Source organism: Coptis chinensis, chromosome 8 (assembly GCF_015680905.1).
Source record: "Coptis chinensis isolate HL-2020 chromosome 8, ASM1568090v1, whole genome shotgun sequence".
NCBI classification, from domain to species: Eukaryota; Viridiplantae; Streptophyta; class Magnoliopsida; order Ranunculales; family Ranunculaceae; genus Coptis; species Coptis chinensis.
In genome coordinates, this window is record NC_141463.1 from 93,902,281 (window position 1) to 93,920,073 (window position 17,793).

The 17,793-nt window shown below is 35.4% G+C and overlaps 1 protein-coding gene and 1 pseudogene across 2 annotated transcripts; both read right to left on the bottom strand.

Moving 5' to 3' along the window:
- Positions 1-348: 348 nt before the first annotated feature.
- Positions 349-5,292, bottom strand: LOC147484559 (dihydropyrimidinase-like; annotated as a pseudogene). The gene is made up of 13 exons (XR_015205555.1): positions 5,155-5,292; positions 4,476-4,527; positions 3,843-4,112; positions 3,500-3,711; positions 3,255-3,375; positions 2,625-2,712; positions 2,498-2,576; positions 1,889-1,976; positions 1,682-1,722; positions 1,532-1,584; positions 959-1,120; positions 749-844; positions 349-594 (listed from the first exon to the last, which is right to left on the bottom strand). The product of XR_015205555.1 is annotated as a dihydropyrimidinase-like (transcript).
- LOC147484560 (putative LRR receptor-like serine/threonine-protein kinase At3g47570) lies at positions 4,996-8,291 on the bottom strand. Its single transcript, XM_086575644.1, has 3 exons — positions 7,248-8,291; positions 6,174-6,600; positions 4,996-5,344 (listed from the first exon to the last, which is right to left on the bottom strand). Exons 1-2 carry the CDS (start codon positions 7,969-7,971, stop codon positions 6,197-6,199), a joined length of 1,128 nt encoding a protein of 375 aa, XP_086431770.1. The 5' UTR covers positions 7,972-8,291; the 3' UTR covers positions 4,996-5,344; positions 6,174-6,196.
- Positions 8,292-17,793: the final 9,502 nt, after the last annotated feature.

Sequence of the window (17,793 nt, forward strand, 5' to 3'; positions counted from 1 at the left end):
GATAAACAAGTCGCGTATTGTTGTTGGTACATTGGTGTTGTGGACATGGTTTTCTCTCCACTCTGATGACTGGCGTGATATTCCAAAATAATTGAAAGTAAAGAAATCTTTGAAAATTTACCAAGTATTCGAAATTTCCGAGTTATTCGAAATTTCCGAAAGTTCGAAATTGGAAATATATTTTGAATCCGAAAAAAAATTGGATCGGATTTGGCTAGCATATTAGGTTCCGAAAAAAAATTGGAAAAATTCCGAAGGAGGTTAATCCGATCCGATCCGATCCGAAGTCACCCCTAAGTTCAACAAGTGCTATAGAAGAGAAATCAGACTTTCTCTTTGTCGCACAAATCACCTCGCCTCGGTCATTCCGTATAGCTGCTGTCTATCCCCCTTGGTTTCTTGAAGTGTGCCATCAGTATTGAGTGTGTAGTACCCATGCTCGGCTTTGGCCCAGGTGCAATACAGTTCCTTCTCTTCTACCTGGATGTGAATGTTCCATCTTTGCATTTGTTGCTCTCTCTCGGGTCCCTCTTGCATTTTGAAGTTGACTGAGTGAAGCTTGGTCCGAACATCTTGAATAACCAAGTTAGCCAACTGTGGTGCAGTACAATTCTTGTTTTTGAAAATTCTTTCGATCCTCTCCGTCCACACCCAATATATGAAACCATTGAAGTTCAATTGAATTGCATCTTTCTGAACTCCTTTCCCTGATCCATGGTCATTTCATTCCTCCAACCAAGAAACTGACCCGAGTCTTATGATCTCCAGCCCAAGTAAGTAAAGCGTCCCAAACTGCTTGAGAATAAGAGCATTGAAAGAACAAGTGTTCTTCAGTTTCAGAGTACTGTCCACATATGTCGTCAGTCACCACATTCCACATAAGATCTTTCAATAGTATTTTGTGCTTTTTAGCCAATTTACTAACAAAAAAAATATATATAAATATTCCTATGATTACCTTTCCTCTCCTTCCTTCATACACATTTGTGTCATGACCTCGAATGATGAGACCTTGCTGATATTTTGAAGCTTGAATTTGGGTTGAGTATGATTATATCAGCATCGGATCCAGCAAGAATTGCTCCTTTTCTAAGGTATATATATATTGAATATCTGAGCACTGCAAATTTCATTCATATAGCACCATCCAACTCAGTCATAGAATTAATAGAAACCGGTAACAAAAAAGTAAACTATCAATCTTACAACAACTCGTCAGTGGCAAATATATAAAGGTAACCATTCACTAAACTGAAACTTGCCATTTGTTTGCATAACCAAACGGCCATCTGAGATCATAACTCTAAGATTCCATTCTTCAGTCAGCAATCATGCAACTGAAGCATAACTCTTTACTCTACTGCATTGGTACTTCAAAATAAAAGCCATGCCACTGTTGGGCCTACCATTTTTTTAATCATTAAATAAAATATGGCGTCCCCATGTGGTTTATCATCATGATTACAAATACACAGATACTCTATCTGGTATGCCATGCAGAGCTAATAAAAAATCCAGAGTATATGCATACCATTCAGTACTCGTTACTCGCACAAAATTAGTAACAGAAATTTGACCAGACTCCTGCATCAGATCATTTGAAAGAGTAAGATTAACGAGAGTGGAAATATCACCAAGCATTTTCTAAACAGAAGCTAGCTAAAAATCCACGACGGCTTACCACCATAGTGTCCCAGATAAGATGCATTCTTTCTTCAATTACTGAAAATTCCAGATGGTCCATTGAATTAACAAGTTGAATAACCAAAGGTCAAGTTCAATTATTGCCCAAAAAAAAAGGTCAACCAGAAATGCTGTTATTTCTGTTCCCTTGTACAGCCTAATTAACTTTCAAATTACTCTTTAGGTGGCAAAAATTGGATATTACCATTGACACCATTAGGAATTTTCCGAAAATCATCTATTCCAAGAGCTTTTTGTGTTGAATTGAATGTACAATGATCAGTTCCTACAAGCTGCACTAAAGAAAACAACAAACTAATTAAAAATCTCCTAGCTTGTGCAGCATGCTTACATATTAAATGCAATATTGTGTGAATCATACGACAAGCTCAATGAAAAAAAATATAATAATAATAATAATAATAATAATACCAAATTTGTGTTGGTAAACCTAGTACTGATTTCCACTGATAGAGCCCAATGCACGATAGACCCATACCAAGAGAAGTAGAGAACTATACAGGGGAAAGCAGTACTATTTTAAAAGCGGAACAATCTCATCTGAGAACTAGACACTGTAGAATATTCCTTCTCACAACCCATGGAATTTCACAGACAACACACATTGACACTAGATATCAAATTTATAAGTACGGAATATTCATGGAGGGTACATACTTTTATTTTTAGGTTTTGTCGTGATCAAATATTAGTGGGATATCTTTCCCCCTGAGATACTAGATACTTTTGAAGACAAAACGATATATGAGGCAACTGCACTTAATCTCAAAATATCAGCCAAAGAAAAAGTAACCTGCAAAGTTCTGGTTGAAAGGGCAGCTTGAAGTGCTTTACCGTGTCCGAGTTTCCTTATTGGAGGACTCATGACATACCTGGAGCAATGAAAAACACGGGTTGCTGAAAGGTATGCAAGCTCTTGCTTTGCTGCAGTGGTGAAATCATTGTCCCAAAGCCAAGAATCATCCAGAACCTGTCCAGACACTACTGGTTCACCAACAACTCTTTGTCCTGCAGTTTGAAGTTAAAGAATATTAGTGATTTCTTACATCAAAGTCACGGAGTTGTTTGTAAAGTGATTTGCATATAAACAAGTGCCAAAGGCATGCATAAGACAACTAAGTTTTGGAACACACACGACTTCCAAACATGTATCAATAAAGCCCATCTGGAGTTGTTATTAATTTCGGAGTAGAAGAATTTTTCTCAAGGAGAACAAATTTTTGAACATTCTCAGAATAGATAAACCAACTCTAAAAAACTTCTGCAAAATGGGAATGGTTTTAGGTGAAAATCTTGACCACAATTATAATTACAAGCCATATATTCACCAATCTGTAGAACATTACAAAGCTTAGCCTTCAACTTGTTTCCAATTGATATAACATGCTTCTATTTGTAAAACCATGGTTCAGGTCTAATATTTGTTAACATGTGCATAATTCACATCTAACTCAATACAACAAAGTCACAACTCACAACCAATACTTCTCATTGACATCAATAAATTAAAAAGACAAACTCATTAAATCCAAGAAAAAAGAAACTCTCACCAGACTTTTGAGCCTTGGCTATCTCTTCCATTGCATCAATACTCATGACATGGACTAAATAAAGAGGTGTATTAAGAAAAGCCGGCAAACGAATAGCTCTAGATGTGGCCTCTCCTTCCAGCTGATTTGCATAGAATTAATTAGGTAAGGTACATATTTTATATGCGTCAGCTTGCAAATAGTCACATGGATCCATGCAAGATTGCTTATGAGAGCAACCAAAGAACAAAGAACTAAAAGACTACCGCAGGTGGCCTAGAGAGTGCATGTCCCTCTGGACCTGTGATGCCAAGATCTATCATCCTTCACTTCCCTTCAGCAACAACATCTCCATTCTCTGCATGAACCAAGGCCAAGGCACCAAGAGACTTGCACTTTTTCAAGCCTTGCAGCAGAAGTTCATCGCTGATCATAAGAGACCCTTTGTAGGCAAGAAAGAACTTAAAAGAGTTTATACCTACAAGTCAGAAATGGAACCTTCAGATGGTGTAATCAAGGGAAAGAAAGGTAGATTATCCAGCACTGGTGCTTCAACATAAGAATGGTGACGAAAATCAAAAGTACACTCTAACAGCTAACCATGCCAACCTTTTTCCCTGACCATGATCTTCATGTCTCTTGCAACTACTTCATCCCACTTTGTGATGGCCATATGGAAACCATAATCCATACATGATCTTTGGGCTTTTTTTGTATAAGCTTTGAATCCTGCAGATAGACTTCCATTTACTGGTATAACAAAATCAATGTGCATTGTTGTTCCCCCAGCTAACGAAGCAGCCTGACCACTGAAGAAATCATCAATAGTCTCAGTACCCATGAACTCCATCCCCAGGTGTGTGTGCTGGTCGATACCTCCTGGTCTCATCAGAAATAAATATTTCCAAACTTTATCATGTTAAAATTTAATTTTGAAGTACATAATTTTGTAGATTGATTGTGCTGACCAGACATAAGGGGACTAAAACCCTTTTAATATATATAAAGTACAACTCATTGGTTTACATGTATAGAGTATAAGGAGGACCACATGTAGGAAAGACGACAACATCAATTCTCTGGTAACGTATTATACATAGGGCATATACACCTCATGTCCATATATATAGCTATAGCAAAGTTCTGACTAGAACAATATAACATCTAAATTTCTGCTATAAAAGTTAATAATAGTCAACTATTTCTCCTGTACCGCAAAGTTCAAAAAGACAAAAGATTCACCGAGCATGGCATACTTCCCAGTTGCGACGAGAATAGTTACATCATCACCAACCTGTAAAATGCAAACTAAATTAGATCCATGTGGAATTCATTTTAATAATTTTTACATGTGTTGTGATGTACACTAGTTGCAGTGAATCAACAAATCATTGCTAAGTTATGCAAATGCAGTGGTGTCTTACTAATAAAACACATTCCCAAAGGCGCACTAACTAAAATAACCTTATCACATTGATGTTAGGTTGCACAATGACTATAGTTCCATTCTCAACATAAACATCAACAACTGGGAATCTGTTATGACAATGTCTTGTCTTTACATAAATATTTCAATTAATGTGCACATATCGAATCTCTAACTATTCCTCAAATTTTCTCTTTAACCTTTTGAGCTATTCTTTCGGTTATCTTGGGAAGGACAGAAAGACTTGTAAGGCTCACATTTTTCTCTTTCTTTCAAGAATATGTTTTAAATTAAAACTTCTAACTGAAGAGTTGGATTTTGAAACAAGACCACAACTTCACAAGAGTTAAAACTATAGAATAACGAGATTAAAATGCATAAAATTTAACAAAACAGTATTCGCTACAACTAAATTTAGTTGCAAACTTTCGACACAACTTTACAAGGGAGTGAAAAAACTTTTAAACAAACACAAGTATCATGGTCACTGCTCACTTCTCATTATCAAGGAAAGCCTCCTTTGTGAACAAGCTTTTTCAGAAAGGAAAAACTATAGATGTACATATAAGAAAGCAGGAAAACTCATCGTAAAAGTCGTCTATAGACATAGTGTGCAGAACATTAGTTCTGGAAGGAGCTCAGACAATAAGTCCACAGTCCAATTCGAGGAAGTCCTACGCCGCCCCTGTGATTCAAGAAAAAGGTAGAATGGTTAGGTCTTCCCTTAGTGATAAGGCTCATGTTTCCTACAAGTAGGAAGACCACATTTAGTATCTGCAAACAATTAGACCAACTCCAGTGGTTTTAGTGGATACACCCCTATATTCTCATTCTACAGTGGATAGGGATGCAGTTATGAGCGATAGGATGGTTCTGACTCAGTTAGAACTTATGAGTATGGGACACCACTCGAAATGGGTTCTGGTGTTGGACGTCAGGCCAGTGAGAGTGGCATCTAGTGTAGTCAAAGTTTCAAACGATAAAATTTTCGAACTAAAGTCCATGTGGTCGGATAAGGATTGTGTTCCATTGGGAGTGGTGTCTGCTCGCCTCTGGGGCCAGACCTGAGCCACTATGCATATTTAGTTGCATATGCACGGTGCGAAATTCGGTTGCAGATAGAGGAATACGGGTATGGGGGACCATTGGAGGGACATTTTCACGGTTTTACAAGGATAAGGAACCATTTGAGTTGGTCATAACTCTTAACAAATATTGCACAATAACCAAATTGATACAAAATCACCAATAACTTTCACCTCACAAAAGTAGAGCATATGACCGCTATTTTGTCAATCCTGTACTGGTTGGTAGCAACCTTTAATACATGCATGAAGAATATGCCTTCAATTTCCTTTTTACTCAAGTTATAAATGTTTCTAAACAATGTTTTATATGTCTCATAAGAACAATAATGAAGGAATAAATACAGAGCAAAACACTGATTTCTTCTCTGCTCTCTCTACCTCTTTCATATTCAGTTTATCATTTATTTGTAAAGGATGAGATTTTACCTTTCATTTAACCGTCGTTGGAGTCAGTTACGTTCTTCCTGAATCCTAGCACCAAGAAATGTTTTTCTGATAATGTTCAATTCTCTACTGACATCTCTAATATCCATTCTCTCTGACGGTGATTCCACAGAACATGCAACCCCAATTTTGACTATTGCAGTCATGCAGTCTAGCAGTTTTGTTCTTATATGACTGTTGACTCTCATGGTATTAGTATCTCCTAAAGTGTCATCTCCTTCAGATAGAAGTATTGGATCTACAATCTTTATAAGTTGATCCTGCAAACCATTGCTAGCATAGTTATGGAGGTTTAAACCGTCTTTAAATATCTCATCGGTTGGTCTCCTTCCTGTGGACATTTCCAACACCAGAATTCCATAACTGTACACATCACTTTGTATGGATGCATCAGCTCCCATACCATATTCTGCAATATATACATCAATCACTAGTTTTTAGTAAACCATTTAAATGAAATATATATATATATATATATTGGATGTAAAGCTTTATGGTAAACCTTTTCAATCTCTCTATAGTATTATGGTAAACCTTTTCAATCTCTCTATATATTAGTAATATCATAATGCTTTACATCCATTATACTATAGAGAGATTGAAAAGGTCCTCACAATTGTCAGTTAAGATATTAATAAAAGTAACCAAACTAGCTTAATTACCACCACATCCACAGTTCGTTCATCCTTGATCTTTTGAATTTTAACTCGACTAATATGGACTGAAAAGAAATTAGATCAAGTTGATAGTTTTTATTCTCTCTAACAGCTTTTTATTCGCACTAACAATTCTTTTTTCCTCTTTTAAGATATCTAAATAACTATGCTAAACATCCAACTATCCAAGGCCCTCCTGTACCTAAATTAGCTCATGCAACTGGGGTGTTAATGGCGTGGAACTTAACACGGGAAAAAAGAGGCAAAAGGATTTGAGTTTCACTAATATGTGGCTGCATAGAAAGATTATAACTAATGCAGTATACCACATATTGATTTCATGCATTTATGAATTGGAAAAAGGACTGAAATCAAAATATGCCGATATTGAAATTCCTACCTGGAGCGGCATAGCCAATAGATCCCTTTACCCCTGTTGAGGTACTCTGATTATCATACAAATTCTCTATTGATCCCGAAAGAAGCTTTGCTAAGCCAAAATCACCAACATAGGCTACCATATCATTATCAAGAAGCACATTGCTTGGCTTTAGATCACGATGAATAACCAAAACGTGGCACTCGTGATGAAGATAGCTAAGCGCAAAAGCAACATCAATGGCGACATTTAGTCTTTGAAGTAGGTTCAAATTCGATTCTTCATCTTGTTCACTGATCTCTTGATGTAGCCACTTCTCTAAACTTCCATTTGGCATGAACTCAAAGACTAGTGCTTTGAATTCATTTCCTTCATAATCCACACTAGAGCAAGAAGTTAAAATCTTAACAAGATTTCGATGGCGGATATTACGCAATGATTCACACTCTGCCCTGAAACTCTTTAGTGCTCCTCTCAATTGAAGCTTGAACACCTTGATAGCAACAACGGATTCATATTGGTTGAGCATTCCCTTATACACACTACCAAAACCACCTAATCCAACAAAATTATTTGGAGAAAATCCACCAGTCGCTTGAAAAAGATCCCCATAACTGACCTGAACATGTTGATCACTGAATGATTGCGAAGAAGCCGTTTTAACTTTACTTTTTCTTCTCAGGTAAAATATAAGAGAACATGATGCCAACAGAATGAACACAGCCACACTAATCATAATTGCCATTTTGGAAGGATCGGACCTTCCATGCTTTTTTTCACCTTGCTTTTCAGATTTGTTAAATGGGCATGGCGGCAATTGCTGTTCACGTATACCTCCACAGAGATCAGAATTTCCAGCTACTGAAAAATTGCCCGCAATTTTAAAGATTCCGTTCACTGGTACCTCACCTTCAAATTTATTGAAGGATAGATTCAATAGCTGGAGATACAGAAAGTCCTCCCAATATTTTGGAATTTCACCTGACAAATTGTTGCTTGATAGATCTAACTCTTGGACATTCTTTAAAAGAACTCAAAGATTGAGGAACTGTCCTTCAAACAAATTATCGTCCAAGTACAACTTTTCTAGACTCAAACACTCACCAAGAGTACGGTATTAAACCAAACAACTTATTTCCGGGCACTTTGATTTCAACAAGATTTTTTAGTTTTCCTACTTCTAAAGGTAGGGAACCCGGTCAAAGGAGTTCCTGAGAGAAGTTAAGATAAAGCAGAGTGGGAATATTAAATATCTCTTTTGGTAGGGTACCATTTAGGTTGTTTTGTTCCGGATCCAGTTTTTGCAAATGGCTAAGAGCACCAAGACATGAAGGAATGTTTCCTTCCAAATTTCCTTCCTAAAACAATTCACTCAATTTAGTATTGTTTTAGAGAAGATGGGATCGGTCCGGATAATTTGTTTTCGGACATATATAACCCCAGAAAACTTCTGGAGTTTTTCAATAGAAGATGGTATACTACGGAAAAGTTATTAGACCCGAGATCTAATATAAACAAACTGACCAGGTTCCCAATCCCTTCTGGGATGATTCCAGATATTTGATTTTTTTTCTAGAGACAACTTCTCCATTAGGTTGGAGAGATTGGTAATTGAGTTTGGGAATACACCTCCAAAATTGTTTTAGGTTTAAGAACAATTTCTTTAGATTACTGGAGTTAAAGTCAAATAAGTGATAAAACTCAAATCATGAGCTTCTCCTGTTCCTAGATAATTGACTCCAAGACCTAGCCATTCAATAGTTTGAGGGAATTGAAAATCCTTAGGAACTTGTCCTTTGAAATTGTTTTGGTAAATATCAAATATTTGAAGTTTAGAAGCATTAGCTAATGAAACTGGGAGTAGTCCAGAAAGTTGATTTCCAGGCCCCCAGAAATGAACGAGATTAGGAAGAGTGATGCCCATGTCTGGTGGAAGACTACCACTAAATTGATTAACTTCAATTCCTAATACATTCAGGGAAGAGATGTTGAAAATTGTTAAAGGGACCTCACCAGACAATCTATTAAGTCCAACATGGAAGATTTTTAAACTTGACAGTCTACCAAAGCTGGCTGGAATACTTCCAACCAATTTATTTTCTCCTGTATTCAAGAATTGAAGTGACGAAAGATTACCTAAAGAAGGGGGTAGCACTCCTCTCAGATTGTTTTTTTCATTAACCAATAATACAAGCTTTGACAATGAGCCAAGCTTCGCCGGAATATTCCCTGACAATTTGTTCCCATTTAAATTAATGGCCCTGAGTTCATTACATTGGGTTAGATTGACTGGAATTTCTCCTTCGAAAGTGTTATCCGACAGATTGAGTACTTGAAGACGAAACAACTGACCAATTTCTTGTGGGATCTCACCGTAGAGTTGATTGTGCTGTAGGCTGATGAGCTTTAGGAAAGTGAGGTTTCCAACATGAGGCGATAACGATCCAACCAAACTCTGACTGGAAAGATTCAAACTTATGACTCTTTGATGACGCTTGCCGCATGTAATGCCTTGCCACTGACAGAAATGGAAAGATTGGTTCCACGAGCTTAAGCCGCCTTGAATTCCATCTCTAATAGAGATTAGAGAGTGAAGATCAGTCTCATTTCCTGAGGTGGCCATACAAGGTTTTGTTTGTGACATCAACTGGTTAAAGAGGAGGAAGATGATGTAAAAGTAAAGTAATGTAAATGCCTGGTTTGAAATCATCTTTGCGAATTGTATAAAGTAAAAGGTATGTGGTGTGGTAATGATATATAGGAGCATTGCGAATTGAAGTGTCAAGATCTCCAATAATGTTGCCTTTGAAATCATCCGTTTCGGCCTTCAATTTTTTTTCTTGCCTGTCAAGATCTCCATTAATATTGCCTTTGAAATCATCTTTGGGAATTGTAGAATTTTAGATATGTGGTGTAGTAATCTATAATATAGGAGTATTGTGACGTGTACTTGGTCTTCCCTGTCAAGATCTCCCTTAATATTGCTGTGAAGAATAATTTGGTAATCTGGGTCTTTCTCAATCTAATTTCCTTGAACCTCTTGGTTACTTATTAAGGTTTGCTTGTTCACCCGAGATTCATACTTTTATCAATGTAGAGACGGGACAAAGGAAGTGCAGAAGCAATACATTTTTTCCACTACGCTATAGGGAAACCAAACCCTTGGTGTCTTCATAGTTGGATAGGCACATCTAGGTGTGATAAAAGGGTCGGGTGCCCCTCAAACCATAAAAGCCCTCATGTGGTATTGAGGGGCCGGCCGAAAGAGGTCAGCGTGAAAAACTCAAGCTTAATCCGTCCTCGACCCTCATTTTGAAGACGAATGAAGGCGGGTGGGCCGATCTAATTATCTTTTACTAGTTTATTTTTATTTTATTTTATTTTTATCATCTTTTGATTATGTATATCAATTTTAACTGGGTATACAAAACTAATTGTTATGTTTTTAGAAAAATAAATAAATAAATAAATAATAGATAGAGATGGTGGAAGAGATGATATTCTTAAAATATCTACATTTTTCATACTTAATTATGTTGCTACTTGTTAGATTGGATTTGCTTTTAGGTATAACTTATATACATATCATTAAATCAATTACAAAAAACGTATATGTTATGTTATGTTCTAATTTATCTCCTATTGAAAACTAATTTAGATTTTTTTTTTCTACATTTAGATAATTAGAATATTATACATAAATATAATGTAAAATAACAAGAAAACGTATGAGGGCCAAGTGAGGGCTTAATGAGAGCCGAGCTTATGTTTTAAAACCTAGGCCCTAGCCCGCCCGTTATAAGCATGAGGGACAGGCCGGCCCGCCCCTCAAATCTGTGAGGGCCAACTTTTGAGCGATTGAACATGCAATTTTGAGGGGCGGATCGGGGCGGTTGAGGGCAAAATTATCACCCCTAGGCACAACTAGAGGTCCAGAGCTCTTGTATTTTTTTTGTTTTTTCGATGATAGCTCTTGTATTCGGCTCTTATATTTTTCTTTTACTTTTACTTTTCATCGTTAATATATTCTTACCAAGCAATAAAAATAAGGGTTAACTAGTTTTTTTGTGTGTGTATTGGGTGGAGAGAGACCCTAATTTCCCATCTGTATGTGTTCCCATCTAATTACCCTAAAAAAAAGACACATTTCGTCCAAAGGAGTTAGAAGTTTTGCTCTAAGTCCATGATTCGAGAGATGTTGTGTACTTGTGTGAACCGTGAATAACAATGAAGCATCTCTCTGCTAAACACATTAATCAGAACGAAAATGATACAACTATACTTTTATAATCGGGATGTACAATGCGCCTGACTTTATTAATTGTTTATGGATAGTACAATATACAAAAGAGACTATATTGTTTTTCTTTTTAATGCATTTGCTTCTATTGAATCTATTCCTCCCGTTTTTTAACAGTAAATAATATTAAAATAATAGAGTTAACTAGTATTAGCCCGATTAGATGAGCCAATTAGGATTGGGGCGCGGTATTGGCACTCCTATAAATGGGACTAGCACCCCTTTAACCAATTCAACAGTACTAGCACCCCTCCATTAAATACACAAAAAACACTAACGGCAAGCAGGTGCCGCGGGATCGTACAATCCACGACATCGGGTTGCCGCAAGATCTCATATCCCACAGAAGGTGGTTGCCGTGGGTCCTTTTAATTTTTTTTTTAATAGCCACCGTAAAAAAAGTTAGTTGTTGCGAGATGATTTTGTTTACTAAAATGGAGTCTTTGCTTGTGTTAATTATCAAAACTCTTCTTCATTAATTTGATTACAAAATTTTCTTATAGCATATGAAAATATTTGTTGCGAAATAGCAAAATTATGACTCGATTGTATAATTTTTTTGTCATGGTTTTGGTGTTATTCTTGGAATGTATAAAGAAACTTTAAAGAAGAAAATGAGGTATCCATATGTCGTGTGTGTTCAATACGTAAAATTTAAAATTTGAAGTGGAAAAAAAAAAAAAAAAACACACACACACACACACACACACACACACACACACAATAAAAATATGCCGCGGCAACTGCCTACCGTGGGATATGGGATCTCGCGGCAACCCAATGCCGTAGATTGTGCGATCTCGCGGCAACTGCCTGCCGTAGGATATAAGATCTCGCGGCAACTACGTGCTGTAGAACTATGGGCATGTGGCCATGTGGGGTGTAAAAGGACATATAAGAAATAACTATTATTGTTTTACTTTTTGTCAAAGGAGTGCTAGTCCCATTTATAGGGTTGCCAATACCGCACCCCATTAGGATCCCCCTAGATGGCCAATTATGGTCTCCCCCCTAAACACACGGTCAACTTGGATTAACAGTTAAATTTTCAAGTCAAGCAATTGAAAATGACACAAATGCCCTCATTGTTAACAAAAAAAAATGTTCAATTTTAATTAGGTGGGGGCAATTATGTCATTTTCAGTCATTTGACTTACAAGTTAACAGTCAAACTAAGTTGACCGTGTGTTTGGGAGGGGGGACTAGTTAACCCAAAATAATAATCTGAATCTCAAGAAACAGTCCAAAGGCGTTGTACATAAGCATGCATGGAGGAGACATCAATTTTGTCAATGCCACTAAATATAGGGCAATCTTAAATACACTCTCCATTTCTAAGAGGGCAATTTCCGACCCCGAAATTTGTTAGGGGGTACTAGTTAACCCAAAATAATAATCTGAATCTCAAGAAGCAGTCAAGAGGCGTTGTACAGGAGCATGCATGGAGGAGACATCAATTTTGTCAATGCCACTAAATATAGGGCAATCTTAAATACACTCTCCATTTCTAAGAGGGCACTCTCTAACCCAAAATTTGTTATTACATTTGTGTCCCAACTTAAAACCCATATTTTCTAAGAAGGCACTCCCCATTAAAAATGATGATTTAATCGGGTACTCATCAAATTGCATTGGGTAGCCTCCGGCCCAAGCCCGACAACTAAGTCCAACAACAATAGCCCAATACACCCCCCACACACACACACACACACACACCTTAACGCATACCGGCTACCATTTTTTTCAAACCTTTTTAGCTAGTATCATCTCTCTCGCAAGACTGAACCCCAAACCAAAAAAAATAAAAATAAAAAAAAAATTGAGTTTTCTGTCATGTTCATACTTCGAGTGTTGAGTTATGAATCAACAATGGGAATTGAAGTTGGCGACTTCACCCAATTCGAGTTGTGTCCCGTTTGAGTATATACTCAAATTTGGTTGGGTTGATTAAATTTGATTAGGTTGATTAAATTTGATTGGGTGGAAGATTGGGTTGATTAAACTTGAGTTCGAGTTTACCCAAGCTTGATGAAGTCGTTTCGAGTTTGAGTTTGAGTTTGGGTTGATTAAGTGGAAGTTGATTTTTAAAATGAACATCATGACAAACAAACCGAATTTTTTAAGTTCAAACAACTCAGCCATGTTACCCAAGAGAGTCCCCAAACGACCCTGCCATGTTGTCCTGGAGGCTGCCCAAACGACCCTGCCATATCGTCTAGCTAAAAACCAAGAGTTTTGTCTCAAACGGCACGCACAGACCACTTGAGTATACACTCAAACTACATTGTGAGGTGGTTTGAGTGTACGCTCAAACTACATGGTGAGGTCATTTGAGTGTTTGAGTGTACATTCAAACTACATGGCGAGATCGTTTGAGTGTGCTCAAACGACATGGATAAACCGTTTGAGTATATACTCAAACGACATAGCGAGACCGTTTGAGTGTACACTCAAACGACCCGAGGGTTTCGTTATGGCGAGACCGGTTGGATTGGTTGTTGGGCCTAGGTTTTGATGGCAAACTTGTAATATTTCTTTTTTTTTGGGGGTTTCCCAATCCAATTTGATGAGTGCCCAATACAGGACCCTTAAAAATAGTGGTAACCTCCTATTGCCCTTAACTAACTAATTTATACTATGCAACTCTATACACTATCAAAATACACTTTTATTCTTTAATTATCTACATCCAACTCAATTTTCCTTGACTCAACTCAACTCAATTTTCCTCTACTTCTCAACTCTTAATACCTCTACATTTTAACTCTCAAATGGAGTATGTATTATTACTCAATTCTCAAATGAGTGATTTGTCGCAATACAGTTACCCACATCTCAATGTCGAATAAATTGAAAATTATATGATGTTAGAATAACCAATTGAACATCAAAAAAGAAGAAATTGGAGATTAATGTAATTGAAATTGTCTAATGTAATTGAAACTAAATGAATTACGATAGTTTGAATCTTAGATTTCAAAATAAATTTTGTGTAATCTTGATGTATGTGCTTTTTTGAAGAACGGTAGCACATTGCCGTAAAATACCATAAACCACAGTAACGGGTTGCTGAAACATAATCATAAATTACAGTGTTGGGTTACCATTTACCAAGTAAAGATACAACAAATAGACACCGAAAATTCTTAAACCATTTGGTATCTTGTTGTTGTGTAGTCAAATTCCAATATTTAAATGTTTCATAATCTATTTGATAATAATTAGCATATTTTAACTTATTTGTAGTTGTTTTAGGTGATAACTTAGTTCCAACAAGTAGAAAACATTTAGGTTATAATTTTTTTATTTTTAAATTGGTAGCAATTGTACATATCTCTAGGGTTTAGGGTTTGAATAAATAGAGTTCTAACTAGACTTTGAATATAACATCTAAATTTTTACCAACAAATTAAAATTGGATTATATGATATAATTTAAACCCATTATCCAATCTATAATAAAACGTTTAGGTTATAATTTTTTATTTTGGAATTGGTAGATAGCAACTATACTTATGTCTAGGGTTTAGGGTTTGAATTAGTACAGTTCTAACTACACTTTGAATCTAATATCTAAATTTTTTCCAACATATTAAAATTGGATTAGACGATATAATTATTTAAATTAACCCGTTCTCCAATCTATAATAAAACATTTGGGTTGTACTTTTTTATTTCAGAATTAGTATCAACTTTACTTATGTTTAAGGTTGATGGTTTGAAACAGTACAGTTCTAACTAAACTTTATTTGAATCGATTTAACATCTAAATTTTTACCAACAAATTAAAGTTTGATTAAATGATATAATTTAAACCCATTTTCCATTCTATAATAAAACATTTTGGTTAGTATTTATGATTTCAGAATTGGTATGTAGCAACTGTACATATGTTTAGGGTTTAGCTAATACAGTTCTAACTATATTTTGAATATAGTATCTAACATCTAGTACATTTAGAAGTTAATATTCATTATCTAATATAACACCTATTTTATTATATGTTAATTTTTTTTTATTATTATTTTTTAATTTGTAATGGTATCAAAATTTGAGATTCCTCAATATTCCTAATTTAGGGTTTAGGGTTATATATCTCAATATTTCAATATTTCACTAAATTATTTCAATAAAAATTTCAATATTTCGTCATATTGTCCTTAACTAATATACACTATCAAAATACACAACCTTAAAATACAACTACACACCATCAAAATACACACCCTAAATACAACTACACTCTCCTCCTTCTCCAATCATCTACATCCATACTCTTAACTCAACTCAACTTTTCTGTACTTCTCAACTCTCAATATATTCACCTCTTACCTCATCTCAAATGGAAGATCCATCATTACCCAACTCTCATATGGGTGATTCATTACAATATAACAAGTTAACAACCTATATCTCAATGTTGAAGAAATTGAAGAGTATATAGTGTTAGAAAAACCAATTGAACATGTAGAAAATGATATTGGACATGTAATTGACATAGATGATAAATATGACACAATGAGTTGAGTAGAAATTATAGTTGTTGACTAACTAACAATTTTCATCAATTGAGCACCAAATATTTGAGCAATTTTTAGCAACTGGATACCATTAATCAAAATAGCAACGAGATACCGAAATTGAGTTTTCATTTCGACCAATTATTTCAATATTTCAAAACAATTTTGATATTTCGACCAATTATTCAATACTATTCAATATTTTGCCAAATTGTTTTTCTGAAATTTCAAAATAAATTTATTCTCTTTTTAGGTTGATTTGAATATCCTTCTCAAAATTAAACTCAAAACTCATTTTCAACTTTTTTTTCCCCAAATTCAAACCCAAATTTTAGCCTTTTTTTCTACTATCTTTCTTTTTCCACCCTCAAATCTACTTCTCTTCAAACACTTATTCTCCATTCCTAATATAGAAACTTACCAAAACTCAAAACTATGGGAGGTGGTGAGCATGGAAACTCACCCAATCCACACACTTACAAGGTAATTTGTTTGACTTATCTTCTCCACTTCAATTGTTTCTTTAAGTTAGGTATATGTCTAACTATTTTCTTTTTGTTGAATTTAAGTCTAATTTAAGCACAACGAATAAAGGTGGGTGTTTTTGTTGTGGCCACATGAATCATTGGGTTGACAATTGTCCATTGAAAGCTTCTCATTGCAAGGTAATTTGTTTCAAACGCTTATATTCTCCCCTTGCTTTGTTTTTTTTTGGCTTGGGTATGTTTAAATACCATGTTGTTATTGAATTTTAGTCTAATTTAAACACTGTGTCAATAACAAATAAATTAAGGTGGGTGTTTTTGTTGTGGTCGCATGGATCATTGGATTGACAATTGCCCATTGAGAGCTTGTAAAAGGTGTTGTACTAAAAGACTTGCTCATACGTCCCTCCAACCACATAGCAAATTCAAAAAGTTTTTTAAGTGTCCAAGTTGTGGACACTTTGAATGGCTCAAAAGTGCATTGCTCAACATTACTCAAGAAGATAGTGAGTGCTCTAGTTCAGGCAAGGCGAATGAGCAGGTCAAGTTTACATTGGAAATGGAAGTGGAAGTTGACAATATATGTCATGGGTTTGTGACAAAAGTTATTGTGAAAGGGAAGAGAAAAAAAGAGAAATCGTAGAATGTTGTAATCTTCTCAATCTTATGTTAGTTTATGTGTACGTTTTAGCAATGTTGTAATCTTCTCAATCGTTTTAACATATGTCATTGGTTTTCACATATTATGATTATGCGATAATTCACCTAACATAATATAGTTCAGTAATTGGATACTAAGTTTTTGAGCAATTTTCACCAATGAGATACCATTTATCAAATTAGTAACTGGATACCGAAATTGAGTTTTAATTTCGGTAACTGGTTACCGCTTTACAAATACAATTTTCAGCAACTGAACACCAACATTTTGAGCAATTTCCAAAGAACTAGATACCATTTATCAAATTAGAGATACCGAAATTGAGTTTTACAAATACAATTTTCAAAGAAAATTTTCAAAGAACTAGATACCATTTATCAAATTAGCAACCGATACCAAAATTGAGTTATAATTTTGGTAATTAGTTACCACTTTACTATTACAATTTTCAAAGAATGAACACCAATATTTTGAGCAAATTTCAAAGAACTAGATATCATTTATCAAATTAGGGATATCGAAATTGAGTGTTAGTAACTGGTTACCGTTTTACAAATACAATGTTCAACAGCTGAACACCACAATTTTGAACAATTTTCAGC

Excerpts from the sequence above, each read along its gene's own strand:
- LOC147484560 (XM_086575644.1), bottom strand. The coding sequence starts at position 7,971 with ATGGCAATTATGATTAGTGTGGCTGTGTTCATTCTGTTGGCATCATGT. Across the intron at positions 6,601-7,247 it reads TATTGGCTATGCCGCTCCAG|AATATGGTATGGGAGCTGAT; the intron begins GTAGGAATTTCA and ends TATATATTGCAG.